The sequence below is a fragment of the Apodemus sylvaticus genome, chromosome 19, assembly GCF_947179515.1.
Source record: "Apodemus sylvaticus chromosome 19, mApoSyl1.1, whole genome shotgun sequence".
Lineage (NCBI taxonomy): Eukaryota > Metazoa > Chordata > Mammalia > Rodentia > Muridae > Apodemus > Apodemus sylvaticus.
This window is the reverse complement of record NC_067490.1, coordinates 24,308,449-24,327,933: the sequence shown is the minus strand read 5'-3', so window position 1 is coordinate 24,327,933 and position 19,485 is coordinate 24,308,449. Positions and strand designations below refer to the sequence as shown.

Sequence of the window (19,485 nt, the reverse complement as noted above, 5' to 3'; positions counted from 1 at the left end):
GGCACAAAGGACCATCACCTGTGACCAACTGCAAGGAAGGAATGCACAAGACAAGGCGAGACAGGAAGGACGGGAGAACAAACTCCAGAGGTCAAACTTCCATTCAGTCAGCCCATATTGGATGGGAAAAGTTTCCCAAATGCGAAAGCTTTGTGAATTCAGCAAGGCTGTGAAAGTCAACTCTGTCTCTACATATGCTGCACACGCCACGTCATTTTTTCAAAGATGCCATTTATAATTGCATGAGAAATGAAATGCCTGTGAAAAAAGGTAGCCGAAGATTTGGTGAGAGCAACAGAAATGATTTTAAATCTTTTTTTTTTCTTTCTTCGAGACAGGGTTTCTCTGTGTAACCCTGGCTATCCTGGAACTCACTCTGTAGACCAGGCTAGCCTCGAACTCAGAAATCCGCCTGCCTCTGCCTCCCAAGTGCTGGCATTACAGGCGTGCGCCACCAAAGCCCGGCTCCAGGCTGACCTTGAACTAACTCTGGAGCTCAGGCAGGTGTTGAACTTACGAGCCTTCTGCTTCACCCTCTTGGGTAGCCGGTATTACAGGCCTGCTCCACCAAGCTCAGCTAATGTCCAGACTATTTTAAAAGTCTTACAAGAAGAAAAGAACAAGCAATGCAATAGAAAAATGAGACCGTCCAGGGCCAGCAAGATGGCTCTGGGGTAAAAGGGCTTGCTGCTCAGCCTGACGGCCCTAGTTCTATCCCGGGCAACCCTATGGAGGAAGGAGAGAGAGAACTGACTCCTGAAAGCTGTCCTCCAAGATCCATATTCATACCATGGCATGCATATACACTAAATAAATAAACAAACAAACAAACAAATAAATGGTTTTTCTTTTATACAAACAACTAAATAATATGCTCCGGAGCTTCATTGGTTAAATTAGTGTTGTTGACATTGGCCACGACACAGAGTAACCAGAACCCTTACGATATCTTGGTGAGAACATAAGTCAGAAGAAATGGGGAAGACAATTCAAGACTCTTATGAGGCTGATGTTAGACAGGCGCTGCCTCCGATCCCATCCCTACCCACGTTAAAGAAACAAGTGAAAACACATTCACCGGGATGTATTGGAAGTATGACCTTTATAAATGTGGGGACAAACACTAAAGCAAATAGGAGGTACACAGGAAATGCAACAGTGTAGCCGTGTGTGATACAGCGCACAGCATGAAAACAGCTCCACAGGGACTCGCCTTAAGGAAGCCAAGTCATGTAGCAAAAGAATATAGACATGCTAATTCCACTCATTTCACATTTTTACATGACAGACTGACTAATACACTTAACTTTAAAAAAAAATTTAACGCTTAAACATTGTGTATGAGTGTGTGTGTGTGTGTGTGTGTGTGCATGTTGTGGCTAGAGGACAACCTGCTGTAGTCGGCTCTCTCCCTCTCCTCTCTCCACCGCGTGGGCTCTGCAGATCAAGTTCAGGTTGGCAGCCTTGGTGGCAAGCATCTCCACCTGCCGAGCCATCTTGCTGGCCCTTACCTTTTTCTTTTTTTTAACTTTTAAATTATCAACAAAATAGAGACATACCAGCCGGGAGGTGGTGGCGCACACTTGTAATGCCAGCACTCTGGGAGGCAGAGGCAGGCGAATTTCTGAGTTCGAGGCCAGCCTGGTCTACAAAGTGAGTTCCAGGACAGCCAGGGCTACACAGAGAAACCCTGTCTCTGAAAAAACCAAATCCAAAAAAAAACCAAAAAAACCAAAATAGAGACATACCCATTGCTAAGCACCGCCAACTATCAGCAAGTAACCGGCAGCTTGTTAGAACAATGCGCTTAAAAGCACAGGCTGCTCTTCCAGAGGTCATGAGTTCAGTTCCCAGCAACTGCATGGTGGCCCACAACCATCTGTAATGAGATCTGATGCCCTCTTCTGGTGTGTCGGAAGGTATCTATAGTGTACTCATTAAAATAAATAAATAAATAAATAAATAAATCTTTTTTAAAAAAAGAAAGAAAAAGAAAAGCCGGCGGTGGTGGCGCAACACCTGTTATCCCAGCACTCTGGGAGGCAGAGGCAGGTGGATTTCTGAGTTCAAGGTCAGCCTGGTCTACAGAGTGAGTTCCAGGACAGCCAGGGTTATACAGAGAAACCCTGTCTTGAAAAAAACCAAATCCAAAAAAACCAACCAACCAACCAAACAAACTTATGGTTGGGGGCTTACGATGACATGAGAAACTGTATTAAAAAGCCACAGCATTTCAAGGCCAACCTGGTCTACAGAGTGAGTTCCAGGACAGCCAGGGCTATACAGAGAAACACTGGGGGGTGGGAGAGAGAGGGAAGGAGGGAAGCCACAGCATTAGGAAGGTCAGAAGCAAGGTACAAGAAAAAGCCCTGAAATAACAGAATATGAATTACCTCTGCATTATTTAAGATATTCTTTCTTTCTTTTTGCCTCCCCACTCCCCCACCCCCAGACAGGATTTTTCTGTGTTGAACTGACTGTCCTGGAACTCGCTGTGTAGACCAGAATGGCCTAGAACTCAGAAATGGCCTGCCTCTGCCTCCTGAATGCTGGGATTAAAGGTATGCGCTACCACCGCCAGCTCAATATATCTTTATTTTATTTTCAGACAGATTCTCATGTAGCCCAGACTGGCCTCCAGCTTGCTAAGTAGCCAAGGAAGACCTGATACCTCTGACCCTTCTGCCTCTACCTCCCAAATGCCGGGCTACACCCGCAAGCCACTGTGAGCACACAAGATCCTTTCTTTTGTTTTAAAACTTCTCACTTCTTTGGCACGCTACTTTCAGGCAATGGCCCAGAAGTAGCAATAAGGAAACCTAAGGACCACAGCAAGCTCTGATAGCTGTGTGTGTGTCTATAAAAGCAGACTTGAGTTGCCTTAGAAGTAAACAAGCAAACAGAGAGTGACCCAGCTGTAAATTCCTGGTCCAAGAATTTGGAGTCAGGACACAGAAAGGGATCAGGGCCATTTGCTCTGGATTCCTGCGGACCCCTTTTATCTGGGACTACTGCAGCAGTAGATGCCATTTTCCAAGACTCAAAATACCCAAGCTTACTCGGCTTTCGGAAATGCTGATTTCAGCGAGGTAGGACCTCACGCCTACTGAGAGATCGCCACAGAATTAACTTGGAATCCAAGAGCATACACACAAGTGTGTTTCCAGCTAAACTGAAGTCACATAAACATAGGCAAAGTATCAATTACACACAGGAGCCCTGAGACGGCTGCCCAACACACTAATATTTCTTACTAAAGTAGTAGACAACTTTGTTTTCTTCTTGACCCTGATGTTCCTATGTAACAAGCCAAAATGACTCATTGTTTTACTATCATTATTAATTTTTTTTTTTGAGACAAATCTCAGGTTGCCCCGGAACTCATTATTTTAACCAGGATGATGAACTTATCTGGTCCTTCTAGCCTCCACCTCCTGAGTTCTAGGATCACAGATGCACACGCTGTGATGCCTGATCTACGAATAGCTACAGATTGAACTTGCAGCCTCGCACAGGGTGGGTAAGCACTGTACCAGCTGAGACCCACCTCCAGCCCAACTCTGATGCACTGTTAGGAAAATCCGAGGGATCAAAAATCTGTGTCGCTGGGGCCTCCAAGGAGATGTCGCAGGGGCTTTGGTCTGCAGCAAGCAGGCTTCAGCTCCTTAAGTCTAACCATATTAATTTTATCTTAAGTGTGTGTATATGTGTGTGTGATATTTTGGGGATTCCCCCCACCCCGGGGGGAGTTAGTTACTGTTGAAAGAAAGTTAGAAAATATTTTCCATTGTAGCACTGGACTGAGGCAGGAGTCACTGCTCAATGTCACCGGCGTGACCAGTCCCTTTGTAAACAGTAGGGAAACACGATCACTCCCTCAGTCCTTTTAGATCTACTCAGCCTGATAAAAGGCACAGGCACGCTGAGACAGACTCTTCTCAGTGTTCAGGCTAACTTTTTGGATGTCCTAATTCCTTTGAGACAGGGTCTCGGGCTGGCTTCAACTCCTGTGGAGCTAGGAATAATTTTGAATTCCTGATCCTTATAACTCCACCTCTGGAGTGCAGAACCCCTCCTGGCTCTGTCTGCTTTTCTGACTGATAATTGTGCTCTTTTTAAACCCTCAGACTCGTAGTTCATCAGCATCTTCCACAAACCTGTTTCTTCCATTTACCCAGCCCTGGCTCGTGAAACCTTTTCCACCCTTCGCCCCCAACCAGGTGCACAGCTTCAAACTTGTGGAACTGTGTGTGTGTGTGTGTCTGTGTTCACATATGTGTGTATTCATGTGTATGCACATGTGTGTGGGTGCATGAGAGAATGTGTTAGTGTGTGTGCAATCATGTGTGCACGTGTTTGAGTATGTGTGTGCATATATATGTGTGTGCGTATATGTGTGTGTGTGCATGTTTGTGTCAGTGGTGTGTGTGTGCCTGTGTGTGCCTGTGCTCACACATGTGTGTGTATTCAAGTGTGTGTATGCGTGTGGGTACATGAGAGTGTGTTAGTGTGTGTGCAAGCATGTGTGCACATGTTTGAGTATGTGTGTGCATATATGTGTGTGTGCATGTGTGTTAGTGGTGTGTGTGTGTGTGTGTGCGCGCGCGTATGTGCCTGTGTGCCTCTGTGTGTGTGCAAATATGCACATACATGTTTGTACCTGCCAGAGGTTCATATCAGATGTCATTCCTCAGTTACCGTCTATCTCTTTTTCTCCCCCAATTCATTCTTTGAGAATTTCATACATGTATACAACATGTTTTGATCACACTAAGCCCTCTATTCCCCCATCAAACTCCTTCCAGACCACCCTCTCCACCACACACCCCCTCCCAAAATCATGTCCTCTGCTCCCATCTCTCTGAGCCCAGTTGGTGCTGACTTTACGTCCACAGGGCCATTTCCTGGAGCATAAAAGCATCCTCACAGCCATCAGGGCCTTTCACTGTCCCAGAGCCGGCAAGCCCCAGTGATCCACTCAGTACCTCCGCAGCACGACAGGATGCCCACCCTTGTCACATTCGTCCTGTCCATTCAGTCACCAAGTTCAGCTTCATCCAAATACCTGGCATCGTTCCCTCTCCTCCTTCCCATGGCAAGCGTCCCACCCCGCTGGAGTATCTGGTGCCCAGGATACCCTCGATAGCGTCCCCAGAAGCTGCGGCACATCACCCTCGTCTAATTTAACCCATCCTTCTGGAATCATCCTCCCGAAATGGTCCTCTTCACCTTGCTCATGTGACCTTAGACAGTTTCCGGTTTGTTCTGGTATTTGCTTCCCAAGCTCTTCAAAACCATCTGGCTCTACTGTCCTTTCTGGTTAGAACAGTTTCCTCTCCATCACACCAAAAATATTATAATGCCCTCCGCCCTCCGCCCTCCGCCTTCTGCCCTATTCTCCAGTAGACTACAACTTGAGACTCCCTGGTCCAGAGGGTCTCATGGAACCTAATCTAGCCTCAACCTTGCTATTGTAACTAAGGGTGACTCTGAACTTCTGACCCTCCTGCCTCTACCTTTCAAGTCCTGATTATAGGCGTGTGTCACCATGTCGGGTTTTATGTATAGCTGGTGGCCAAACTCAGGCATCCCCAGTCCTTCTCCTTGGACACCCCTTATTACACAATGCTGTAGCCTTCTGATTACACGTCTGCTTCCTGTACTAGATTATGAGCTGCCCTCTCGGAATGGTTTAGATGTGGTTTTAAAACAAGGTCACTAACCTCCAACAGCTTGCTGCTTTGAACTCCAGCTTTGAACAACGCTAGTGACTCGATGTGTGCTTGTTGAATAACAAATGAGTTCATTTCTAACTAGCTCCAGTTTAGTCTTCAAAGCCCCAATAGCTCCATAGCCTTCCTCTACCTTCCTACCTCTCAGTCTGAGAGCATATAGTCTATTGCTATAGAAATTAAGAAGCCAAGCATGCAGAGGCAGAGGTAGGCAGATCTCTATGAGTTTGAGGTTAGCCTCATCTATGAGGAGAAACCTTGTCTTGAAAAAGGAGCGAGAGAAAGGGGGAGGGATTAGGGTGACTTCTTTCTCTCCTTCCTGGAAGGCATTGATATGCATTTATATTATTTGTATAGTTGTATTGACTGTAGTGCTGAGCAGAATAAACACTAAACAAAAACTGCTTTCTGAGTAGACTTATATAAACCATGTGTTTAGAAAAACAGCAACAGCTGATAGCTGATCAGGAAAATTATTGTGTTTTTTTTTTATGCAATTGTAGTCAGGAAATTCAGTACCAGTTCATTCAGATATGAATGTAAAAGATTCCTATGAACTTCCTGGCCTTAGACCAACTGTTGACACAGACATGAGTTCTATCAGCTGAGAAATTCTTCCTGGGTAAAATCAGCATTGCTGCATAGAAGCCACATACATGACTTTCAGCATGTGTGTATGTCTGTGTGCACGTGAATGTGTGGCCATGTTTTGTGTGTGACCATGTATATATAGATTTGTACATTTTTGCCTGGCTGATTAATCAGTTCTGGGTGACTATTGGATTGCTTCTATTTGGGGAAGGGGTACTTTATAATTATGATTGGTTTTTGGTTTTGTCTTGTTTTGTTTTTGGTGGTATACTGATCTGATTCTTATAGCTGAGACTGTCACTATTGAGAAATGTCAAGAATGACTGATTTGGTCTTTTACTTAAAAAACAAAACTAAATAAAACAAAACCAGTCTATCCAGAAACGAGTAAATTGGGTAGACCTCTCTAAGGTGGTGTGTGTGCTGTAAGGCTGAGGGCTCGCCAGCTTCCTTAGACGGACCTGAAGCCACGGAGGGACATGTGTCACACTGTTGGAATGACAGCTCGCAAGCTTTCCTGACCGTAGTTCCAGGAGGCGTCATCTGTTATATTTAAAGGAGAAGGTCGGACACCACTGTTACTACTCTTTGCTGTGTCTTTGGCCAACTGCATAAGTCACGATTTAAATGTAAGGAGAATCTCTTGCTTTCCTGGTTTTGTTTGTTTGTTTGTAGCATGGTGGGTATCCCCTGCCCCACTCTCCCAAATGACGAGAACAATATCAGTTGGACGTGACAGTCGACGCTGGAAGTCAGCTTTGCTCTGCAGCTTCTGGGGGTCTCCATGCTCCTCACATCCCGAGGGACTTCTCTGGTAATTAGCCACGAGAATGCCCCTGAATGTGCAGTTTCCCCCGTTCACTAGTGTGGGCCAAAAGTGGAACTTGACACTCAAGACTCAGAACCATGAAAACCCTGCTGTGAAGGTCACCTAGGCAACCTGACCTGTCTGTATCATTGTGAAAATAATATCGGGTATGCTTTATCTTGAAAGCAAAATATTTTTGTGGGGTGGGGGTGGTGAGGCAGAAGTGGGGGTGGTGGCATGGAGGTGGGGGGGTGGTGTTTCAAGGCAGGGTTTCTCATTGTGTAGCCTTGGCTGTCCTGAAACTAGCTCTATAGACCAGGCTGGCCTCAAATTCACAGGTCTCTGTGTACCCTTGCCTCCTGAGGGCTGGGATTAAAAGTATGCACTACTGCCGCTTGATATAAGAACATGCCTTTGGGCCAGAATACCTTCAATTCATATGCATATATAAAATACAATTATTCATATTACTATGATTGTTTCATAGTAGGAATATTATGAAAGAAAAAGATGAAATACTGTTGACTCACAGAGAATAAAGTTTACATAGTAACGATGTCATAGGCTAGCGGTAATTAGGTGATTGAAGAAGCATGGTAACTCTTACAGGCCTCGGGACGCCAGTGAGTCTCCATAAACACAACGTATTTTATCTATACTAGTCACATGTTACCATATGTTAAGAAGAGAGGTAGCAAATACCACTGGATTGGTTCCGGATTCTGTGGGACTACAAACATAGAAGGAAATAATTGAAAGTATAGACTGAAATTAGGATCTAAAGTTAGGAACAGCGTCGTAAGTCAGGAAATCTGAAGCTCATGGGCCTCAGGTGAGGGTCTCTAGGGCTGGGGAGAGTGTGCAGTGGGGAAAGCACTTGACTCAAAAGCACAAGAAGCTGGATTTGGAGCACCCCAGAACCCAGGTAAAAGCAGGACACGCACATGCACACACACACACACACATGCACACGCACACACATATACACATTACATGATGAACATCTCCTCTACTCACTAGACACATTAGAGAAAGATTTTGGAGTTAGGGAGAATAGAGTTTTACATATATAGAATGATTTTTTTTAAATTGGCTTTATCCACAACGCTATTCTATCTTAAAATCTATCAGCTGCTAGCTTATAACTTATGCCCCGCCCCCATTTGTTTTTAATCATTTGAGACGTCTCATGTAGTCCAATCCAGCTTCCACTAACATCCACAAACATAAGCACATGCATCAAAAAAATAAAAAAATCTTTAAAATATAGGGCTTTTAGAAGAAAAAGAAAATGGAGACAGGGTCTTAAGTAGCCCAGGCTGCCTTGCACTCTATAAGGAGTCCAAGATGACCTTGAACTACTGATCGTCGGCCACTCCCTCCAGAGTGCTGGAATACAGGTTTGCACAGAGGGAATCTAGAGATTTGTTGCAGTGCAGGGGTTAGGAGGTGAAGTCAGGCCCCCATGCACTGCACGTTGGGCAATTGATCTACCGGTAGCGCCGTGACGCAGGCTCAGCCCTAGAACAAACTGAGTTGCCTATATAGCTCGTGCTATGTTCTCGCTTTTCCTCCCAGCTCCTTTTCTCAAAGGAAGTATGTTATTTTCTGGAGTGACGATCACAGCAGACCCATAGCCTTGCTCCCTGGCCGTCTTTACCTTACTTGGGGCGGTGGAATTCCTACCACTATGCAATCCAACTGGACTCGGCTGCCTTCCGGAACTTCTCGGCTCCGTAACTTTTGTGTGAAGCGGGGAGGCTGCCCCAGAGGCTCTTCGTAGTACAGGGAGGAAGGCGAAGAGCCTGGGGTGCTGTCTCCAGCCGCAGCCTCCCCGGAAGCCAGCTCGGCCTCCCGCCTCTTGGCCTCCCGCTGCTCGATCGCGTGGTTCAGCTCGTTGTCCCTGCTGTCCGTGGGGATGGGGATGGGGACGGATGCTCTCTCGCGCCTTTCCGTCAGATCTGTGAAAGCCGGGCTGTTTTCCTGCAGAACTTTGTTTTGGGATTCCGTTTTGCTCTTGTGGTTTTTGCAGGCCCGAGGTCTGATCCTCTTGGAACTGTGAGCCTTAAAAAGGGAGGAGAGTTCTTCGATGAAATCGGCAGCCTTGTTGAGGAAGACCTTCTTGGACTGGGTTTCAGAACTGTACTGTGGCTTCTTGGTCTCCGGCGGCGAGCTGTCTTTAGAGCTGGCAGGACCTCGGGAGCTGTCCTGGCGGAAGGCGGGTTCGAAGCTTGGCTTGGACGCATGCTTTGTCTGGTCGGAAGACAGACGCTTCCTGGCTTGATCTTCATCCACTCTCTCCAAGGGGTCGTGGTTGATGGCCAGCCTCGCCAGATTGACACTTTCATCTAACTCCTCTTGGCTCAGGAAGGCAGAAAGGTCCGGAAGGTCCTCCGGGCCTCCTCCTTCTGCAGCCCCAGGGCCGCTGAAATGGAAAGGGTTGGAGGAGGGCTCTGCTCGACTCCGCTCGTTGTCTCCTCGATGCCGGGTTTCAGCCAGATAGCTTTCTCTCAGAAGCTGGGAGATGGATGTGGATGCCTCTAAGCTGTCGTCTTGCATGCTGCAACAGAGTGAGGAGGAGAGCAGAAAGATTCGGATCACTGCCACGGAATAAGAAGCCTGCGTTTACTTCAGCACACAGTCTTAAATTACACTAAAAAAACCCAACCCCAAACCTCACATCACCTAATGTTGACATTTTCACAAAAGTGAAAGACATAATGATGACTCCTAACTCAATAAAGTTTCCCCGAAATTAAAGATAAAGTTTAGCCGAGTGCGGTAGCCCACGACTTTAATCCCAGCACTTGGGAGGCAGAGGCCAGATGAATCTCTGAGTTCTGGGGCAGCCTGGTCTACATAGTGAGTTCTGGGATAACCAGGGCTAAGTAGAGAGATCCTGTCTCACAAATCCAAAACAAACAAACAAACAAACAACCTGACCCTGGGGATTACTATTGCAGTAAAAATAACAAACAAAAAAAACCAACTTTACATTCAATTCAATTGTGTAAGTTATGGGGTAACTCTAGTGATTTTATACAGTATCAGGGCCAGGAATGGAACTCAGTGGCAGAATATTTGCCTAAAATGTGGGAAATTGTCTAAGCCTAATTTTTAAAATGATGTGTATTTATGTATGTGTTTATTGTATGTGTGGGCAGGCACTTTTGAGGTCCATGAAGGTTCTTTTGTCCACCATGTAGGTGGAAGGATCAGACCTGGGCCCCAGGGACCCACTGAACCATCTCACTGGTCCTGCTAAGCCTGATTTTGGTAACAGTTACAATAGTCTGTTTTTTTGTTACAAGGTGCTTCCATGGGAGAAACAGGCTTGTTCTGCCTCCTGTCAGCTTTGTTAACTCCATGATAATAGAATTCTAGAAAGACAAAAGAAATTGGCAACATAGTCTCACTTAGCTACTGAAGATGTTGCCTTGACTGAGCTCAGGAAAAAAAAATGAAAGGTATTTATGAAATGTAATGAAAGATTGTTTGGTAGGAGACAAGCTGTTTTTTCTTTTTTTTTTTCTTTTCCTTTTTTTTTTTAGATTTGTTTTTTTCGAGACAGGGTTTCTTTATATAGCCCTGGCTGTTCTGGAGCTCACTCTGTAGACCAGGCTGTCCTCGAACTCAGAAATCCACCTGCCTCTGCCTCCCAGAGTGCTGGGATTACAGGCGTGCGCCGCCGCCACCACCCCAGCTCGGAGACAAGCTGTTTAAACTCACTGTTATTGCTGGACTCACTCTACTCTCAAAAGCTGGGGTCATCTGCCCTTCATGTTGAGTCTAAATTGCTGGGCTTCTATTTTTTTAAAGATTTAAAATTTAAAATCATAGTATGTCTGTGTGCGGCGCATGCGCAGGATGCGAGGCCAGAGGTGTGCTGAGAACAGAATCGGATCCCCTGCAAAGGGCAGCGTTTGCTCGTAGTGGCTGAGCCATCTCTTCTGCCCCTAAAACCTCGGTTTCTAAAAGGATCTCAAATTACCTTTGGTTAACAGAAGAGATGAGAGGTCACAGAATGCAGTGCTTAGCACGGGGTATCACAGTCTTAGTTTTTAAATTGTAAATATGTGAATATAACACTTTTTAGAAAATATTTCTACAACCTTAAGAAAACCATAGCATGTGTTTGGCGCTGGTGATCTTGCCCACATACTCCCTCAGCAGCTTGCTGAGAGATGGCTCACCTTTGACCCCTGGGTAGTTAACTCTATTCTATCCCAAGCGGACACTCAGAGATAGCCGTAATCTTCCCATTGACGGACAGCACCCCACCCTTAACTCCACCTACCCTTGGGGGATGGTAACGGAATGAAAACCATTTATCATTCTTTGCTGTTAGGTATTGGTCTTGTCAATAAAGTGGGGAAGAAGCAGGGCGGTGGTGGCCCACGCCTGTAATCCGAGGGCTCTGAGAGGCAGAGGCAGGCAGATTTCTGCGTTCGAGGCCAGCCTGGTCTACAGAGTGAGTTCCAGGACAGCCAGGGCTACACAGAGAAACCTTGTCTCGAAAAAACACAAATCCAAAAATAAATAAATAAATAAATAAATAAATAAATAAATAAATAAATAAAGTGGGGAGGAAAATACTACCCTAAATCTCTGCTCCTCTAAGATTCATGACAAAGCCCGTTTCAGTCCCTCTGTCTGTCCCTTCTGCCTGATGAGGTAGCCCCTCACTTGTCCCACACTGAAGGCTTCCTAGGATCTTCTCTGGCTCCCAGCCTTCCACGGCTACCCCAAGCTAACCCCACAACTGGCAAAGTAGGCCGTCACCTTGAGAGGGCAGTTAGAGATGGCTGGATGGGTCACTCACAGGGAATGTTTTCTCTGTGTGCTTGCCAGGGCCTGAGACAGTTCTGACCGGAGTTAATTCAGTGAAGTCTACTATGCCTTCAAAAGGGATGAATTTAGAATTCAAAGGTGTTGGATGAAGCCATCGCCTTTAATCTAGAAAGATGGCCATTGTGGTATGGAGGGGGGTATGAAAATTGGAACTACGCTCAATAAGAATCAGTCAAGCAAATTAGGACATGTTTGTTAACTAAAATCGTTTTCAGTTTTGTAGAATGGTAATATGCAAAACAGCTTGTGAAAGCAAAACCAATATTGAGAATTTAGCTATGTGCATGAACTCCGTAGGGAAACAGATGTATGGAATGAGAAGGCTCAAAATGCTATTTGAAAACATATTTAATATACCGATTATCATCGGTAATGTACAGAGGAATTATTATAATAACCCATTTGTTTACTTCTTTAGTTTGGGTCTCTGGATACACCGAAATTCGAGGGTGAAAAGTGACCCTGCCTTATAAACCAGGGAGCTTCTCTTTTGAGGGATGCTGGTGTTTTACTAGGTTATAATGTGACTTCATCTTTGTCTCTGTGTGTTGTGTTGGCTTAGATTGAAGCCAGCACAGAAAAGAGCACTGACCATAAAATTAGAGAGCTCCGACTTAAAATTATGGCTTCATTCTTCAGCAGGTGAGTGACTGAGATGTTTAAGCAACTTTCCAGAGTTTCGATTTTCTTATCTTTAATTAGATAAGAAATCCCTTTCTTGAGGCAGATAAGATTAAGAACTGCAGGAAGGCAAAGCCCTTCTAACGCGGCTGTGCATAGGCAACAGACATTATCACTATTTTTTTTTTAAAAAAAGAAACACATGACACTGATGTTAATGCTGAAGAAATTTCAGAAAGTTTATATTTATGTTGGAAGTGGAAAAAAAGAATAGTCACACTGCTTCCTGCAACCAGTTTTTTGTTATTGTTTTTAAAGAAGCCAATTGTTGTGTGTGATTATTTTTATGTTTATGGTCACTAAAAACTACTATGATAATAAAACTTCCAAGCATTCAAAATATAAGGTTCCTGTAGTAGTTTAAAGTTTTATATCCTACGATGTGGGTGTTTGGGAGTTCATGACCTGCTTCTGATGCTTCCTGGCTGGATTAAGTGCCAAACTCTAACTTCTGTAAGCCTCTGTCTCCATCTGGGAAATAGGGAAAGCAACAGTAGCCATCTCTAGGCTGAAGTAAAAGGCTAAAAGCCATTTAGTAAATATTCAGGAGGTTACTGTCACACCTGACAGCTATGGCCACTCGTGGCCCCATTCGGTGAGGAGAAACTATAGTCACATGATAGCTATGGCCGCCCCATTGTATGAGGAGAAACGGGAAAGCTGGTGAAACTGTGACCTCGGAAGGACTGAGAAGACAGTGACCTCTAGGGTCCTACTCACCAGCTGTCAGCCTTCAGTGAGATACAGGCTCACGCATGGCCTGGCCTCGCTGTAAAACCCTGTATATAGTCTCTTTGCTTGTCCTGTTCCCTGTTCCCTCCTCTCTGTACCCTCTTACTGGACTAAATTCTGCATAGCCTGCAGCTCCTCGTAGCCAATAAGTGCATCACTGCTCTGAGATCTCTTTTCTCTCGCTCCAATTTGCCCAACAAGCTCATTTTATCACCAAACACAATATATGGAATTCATCTGTTTACTTTAAAAAAAAATTTTTTTTTGGTCTCTCTTACATTGCTTTGTATTACCACATTCTCTCCACAGTCAGAGAGCAGAAGATAGTCAACAAATACCTGCTGGCATTTTTGTTTACCATAATTTCTTATTAGCTCTATTATGTATTTTTTCTTTCTTTCTTTTTAATTCCAGGGTTAAGTAGAGAAGATCAAATTACAAAAGGAAACTTCATAGTTAAAAAGAAAACTATGTGATATAAATAAATAAATAAATAAATAAATAAATGGCTCTGAATGTGTTGGGCAAAGTGTTCTATCCTAGGCTACAGTCCTGCTATCTCATCTAATAAATTTAACTGAGCATCTTCTATGTGCCAGGTGCTGTTCTAGGTGTCGAGCGGCCAGTGAAAGACACAGCTTCTTTAGGGAGCTGACTTACCAATGGGAATGCTATCCATGTTAAGAATAAAGTAAGGCATGGCTGAGGAGAGCTGGGAAGGCCAAATCTCTTATGGAGACTTCAGCAACCTGCCGAATCAGGGAGGATAACAAGGGACAACAAAATGAAAATAGAGTCAAAGGTCACAGAACGCCCCTTTACAAAGGAAGAAATGTCAGGTCAGAAAGGATGAGTGTTCGGTGTGCTGAGTCAAACCCTGTGTACCGGTGAGTGGAAAGAACGGAAGACGTGAGGTCAGAAACGTACAAGGCCGTAGACTGGGCATGGCGGCTTATGCCTTTAATCTCAGTGCTTGGAAGGCTGACGTAGGTACAGTGTCGTGGGTTCCAGGCCAGCCTGGACTACTACTTAGTGAGTTCTGGGATAACCTGAACTATGGAGTAAGACCCTTTCTCAAAATAATAACAACACCAACAAGAAGAAGAAAAAAAAACATAGAGGAAAGGAAGAAAGGAGATCATATTAGACCTGCAGGCCATGGGAAGGACTTCTAATTTTCTTACATTCTGAATGGAGAGGATTCTCATAAGAGGCAGTCCCGCCATGTTGGTGTGGGCCAGTGAGTGTCAGCAGCAGGAGGTGGTGAGGAATGGCTGGATCTGAGATGGCCTGTGAACTCAGAGGCCGGTGATTTGATCGTAGGATAAGAATGAGAGATGACAGAAAGATCAGAGTATTTACGGCCTGAGCAGCCAGGTGGCTGGCGGGATCAGACTTGGGGAGTGGAAACCGTGAGCTCTCTTAGACATTTCGTCTGGGGCATTCTGTGACCTTTGACTCTATTCTCATGTTGTTGTCCCTTGTAAATTGAAATGCCGGTTTTATGCCACTTTCAAAACAAGATGAGTAGTTGCTCTGGAGGAGACGTTCTGGTGTTTGTGAACTGGACCGAGCTGGAGATGAATCGATCCATCCCAGCAGCCACCCTGAGAGACTTGGCCCCGTCCTAAGACACAGCAGCCACACAACAAACTTACTGACTTGGCTAAATTTCTTTGTGTTTTCTTTACCCTATGACTTTTCCAGAGGAGACTCTGCCCTGAAAACTTGTTTGCTTCATTTAAAACTTTCTCTCTGTCTCTCTCCCTCCTGTGTCCTCCCCCCTCCTTTCCTTCAATGCAAGGTCTCACTGTGTAGCTCTAACTGTACTGGAGGAATTCACTACATAGATCAGGATGGACTCAAATTCAGAGACCCATCTGCCTCTGCCTCTGCCTCTGCCTCTGCCTCTCTGCCTCTCTGCCTCTGCCTCTGCCTCTGCCTCTCTGCCTCTGCCTCTCTGCCTCTGCCTCTGCCTCTGCCTCTCCTGCCTCTGCCTCTCTGCCTCTCTGCCTCTGCCTCTGCCTCTGCCTCTGCCTCTGCCTCTGCCTCTGCCTCTCCTGCCTCTGCCTCTCTGCCTCTCTGCCTCTCTGCCTCTGCCTCTGCCTCTGCCTCTGCCTCTGCCTCTGCCTCTCCTGCCTCTGCCTCTCTGCCTCTCTGCCTCTGCCTCTGCCTCTGCCTCTGCCTCTGCCTCTGCCTCTGCCTCCTAAGTGCTGGGATTAAAAGCATGTACTGGTCTACTGATCTCTTTTGCTCCTTCTCTGGTACTTGGGGTTGAACCCAGAGCCTCGAGTATGCTGGGCAGGCTCCATTATTAAGCTATATCCACAGTTCATTGGGCATATTTCTTGACTCATTATAACTCAGTACAATCCTTCTTCAGGCACTAAGAAAGTTCATGTACTATAAATTCATCTTTTGCTTATAAAGTAACTATTTAAATTTATTTCAGTGGTAGAGCACTTGCCTCCTGTGCAGGAGGTCCTGGGTTGGGTCTCCAGCAAACCAACAAATAAACAAATTGTGGTAGAGCCCAGAAAATTGGCAAAGCCCAGCATTAACTACTCCAAACTTAAACGTAAGTGCTGGAAAATTCTGGCTATGAAATGATAATTGTTAGTTGTATTATTAATACTAACAACAGATTATCAATAATTAACAACTAATAACCACTGTCATTTTGGTGCTAGAGACTGAACTTAGAGTCTTGCACATGCTAAACATGTCAAGTATAATTATATATTTAGTTGGAAAAAAACCCAACCACAAAGGTTCAATGTGAGGAGAGGTGGCTCAAGGGTCCAGAATCTCAATTAGACAGAAGAAGTATGTTCTGGAGATGCTCTGCACAGCCAATAGAACAATGTGTGCCAACACATAAGGATGTGAGGTATATTAATTACCTTGACTACTTAATCACTGTACAATGCATACATATGTCAAAATAGGCATATATCAAAATACACTGTTATTTCTATCAACAAGAACATTTGTCAATTAGCCTTAGTACTTGTGGATATATATATATATATATATATATCACATACATACACAGCTCTTTAAACACTACTGGACACTCAGCGTAGTGTGGGAAGTCTATTCATAAACCAAACATACCCATAAAATCCAAACCAATTTCTAGGTTGACACAAAACACAAAACACAGCCTCATGCTTAATAGTCCTTTATGAAGAACACTGGCATAGGAAAATTAGTCATCTTTAAGCAACTTACCTTCAAATGCAGACACACAAAACAAGCCCGCTCCCCCCCCCCTCATTTGTCTGTGAGAGCATCTTAAAAATAGGGCACTGTGCACATGTAAGATAATTATTTCCTACCGATATGTAATTACTAGGCCTAGAATTTTCATTAGGGTAATAATAAGACTGTGTTCTCTTTGGGGCTCTGTTTATGTTTTTGTGACGGGCTCTCTTGTAGCCCATACTGCTCAAGTTGTAGTTGAGAATGGCTTTGAAGTTCTGATTCTCCTGTCTCTACCTCTTGAGTGCTGTCGTTTTAAAAAATTACATTCATTTATAGTATGTGTGTTTGTGTGTGTGTGTGTGTGTGAGAGAGAGAGAGAGAGAGAGAGAGAGAGAGAGAGAGAGAGATGTGCGCATGCACAAGTGTACCACTGAATACATATGCAGGTCAGAGGGCAATCTGTGGGAGTTGGCACGATCCTTCTACCATGTAGGTCCCAGGAATCGAACTCAGCTCTTGGCAGTAGATACCTTTACCCACTGAGCCATCTTACTGGCCCCGCTTTTTCCCCCACAGATGGAATTTTCCTATGTAGCTCAAACTAGCCTTTCAATCCTCCTGCCTCAGCTTTCTGAATTTCCAAGAATTACCCAGGATAAGCTAGTTCTTTGGGGGGAAAACCCTTGCTTGGCCAATAGGCAAATCTCAGGGCAGGGGGACCAGTTCTGGAGAGCTGTGTGCATGGAGCACCTTTCAAACATTTGGCTGCAGGTGCGATGCACTTCATGCACCGTTGCAGCGCCTGATCTTCATACTACATCGATCACCCTCACTTCTGCATGACTTGCAGTCTATTCGTAATGCAAATGGTGTTGGGCATTTATATTCATCTAGATAGGCTTGGGGGATGAGATACTGGGAAGTGCCAAAGGTCCAGAACGAATATGACCCACTCTCTTAAACAACTTCCTGCCTGACAGGAGGAAACCGGTAAAGATAAATCCAGACAACCAACTTAACGAAAGTAGACTCTGAGGCTGAGCCCAGAGGCACACACACATAATCCCAGTATGTAGAAGGCTGGGGTGGGGGTGGGGGGCACTGTGAATTCGAGACTAGCCTGAGTTACACCGCAAGATCCTGGGTTTTAAAAAGTTGTTTGTGTTTGTTTGTTTAAAGATAAAGAGGGTGTGTGTGTGTGTGTGTGTTGGGATAGAGAGACAAAGCTGAGGCCATGTACAGGAGCATGGGTGAGGGTCTCCTAACAGACCCCTCCCTGAAGGCCAGAGACTGGCAGGATGAAAAGACTTTGAAAAAACATGCCGGGAAGTGGTAGCGTATGCCTTTAATCCCAGCACTTGGGAGGCAGAGGCAGGTGGATTTCTGAGTTCAAGGCCAGCCTGGTCTACAGAGTGAGTTCCAGGACAGCCAGGGCTATACAGAGAAACCCTGTCTCGAAAAATCCAAATCCAAAAAAAAAAAAAAAAACAAAAACCAGGGCAGAGGCAAGTGGCAGGAAGGGAGGTTGGTTGTACAGTGCAGCGAGTGTGAGTTTGTACACAGAGGAGCAAGGACATGAGAGAGAGATGCTGTAAGAGATTAGTGTAAGTGGTCCTGATGCTGGAGCCCCCTTACCACTGAATCGGAAATACAGCAAACTGTTGAATTTCAAACAGAAATTCCCAGGGCCCATCGCAAGGCCAGTGGAAGGAATGTAGGATTTGAAGGGTCTTGGCGGGAAGGAGTAGCTCCATGGTGTGCTGTGTAGTGCGAACAAAGCCCTGAGTGTGCATTCCAAAATGTGTGTGTGTATGTGTATGTGTGTGTGTGTGTGTGTGTGTGTGAGAGAGAGAGAGAGAGAGAGAGAGAGAGAGAGAGAGAGAGAGAGAGAAGAGAATGGAGAGGTTGATGGTAGTCCCAATGACAGGGATGGAAGCTGTATAAGCACTGGATTATTATATAGATCAGCAGGTCTCACTCAACCTTCCTAATGCTGCGACCCTTTAATACAGTTCCTCACGTTGTGGTGACCCACCCCCCCCAACCTTAAAATTGTTTTGTTGCGACTTCATAACTGTGATTTTTGCTACGGTTATGAATCGTAATGCAAGTATCTGATATGTAGGAGATCTGATATGTGACGCCTGTGGAGGGGTCGCGACCCACAGGTTGAGAATACAGGGTCTCAAACCCATAAAACTTCTGTCAGTCTTCCTAACTCAAATCTCTGTCTCTCTCTGTCTCTGTCTCTCTCTCTCTTTATCCTTCCTTCCTTTTCTTTTCAAAAAGTCAGGAGAAAAGAGCCCACGCACATTCTTCAACCTCCTTTTATATCAGTTCTTTGTATGGTAGGTAATTAAGACCTTGAAAAAAAGGTTAAGCTCCCTAATTAAACTTGTGTGCAAGGCTGGGGGATAAGAAGTGTGGTCTGGAGATTCTGCTGAGGTCGGGGTGCAGGCGCCAGCGGAGGGCGAGGAGCCAGGCAGCCTGTGCAGAGCCGAGAGTCAAGGTGACTCAGTCCTGTGAGCCCTGGGAACGCTCCAGCGTCACAGGTACAGTCACACTAACGCTTATTGCCACCAACAATATCTGTCTACTCAAAACATGCTCTCGGACTGGAAAGTGAGGCGGGCCCAGGTTCCGCTTCCGGGACCCCACTTCCGGGGGCTCCAGTGCTCTCATCTGACCTCTGAGGGCTCCCGGCATGCATGTGGCCCACATACACAGAGGCAGGTTTTGTTGAAGCAAATGTGTGACACTTTAGAAAGTGTTATAGGCATTCTGGAGGCAATCATAGGAACTTATGAAAACTGACGTGGAGTGCGTCACCCCCTAGCAAAGGGAAACACACTTTTAAAAAGTGTTTTAAAAAACACCTTTCCT

The 19,485-nt window shown here is 45.3% G+C and overlaps 1 protein-coding gene across 1 annotated transcript in view; it reads right to left on the bottom strand.

Annotated features, from left to right (window-relative positions):
- Mypn (myopalladin) overlaps positions 1–9,690 on the bottom strand; it is a 77,572-nt gene extending 67,882 nt beyond the window's left edge. Inside the window, exon 1 of the mRNA XM_052164457.1 lies at positions 8,792–9,690. Within this exon, the coding sequence (XP_052020417.1) occupies positions 8,792–9,690 (899 nt within the window). The remainder of the gene's footprint in view (positions 1–8,791) is intronic.
- Positions 9,691–19,485: the final 9,795 nt, after the last annotated feature.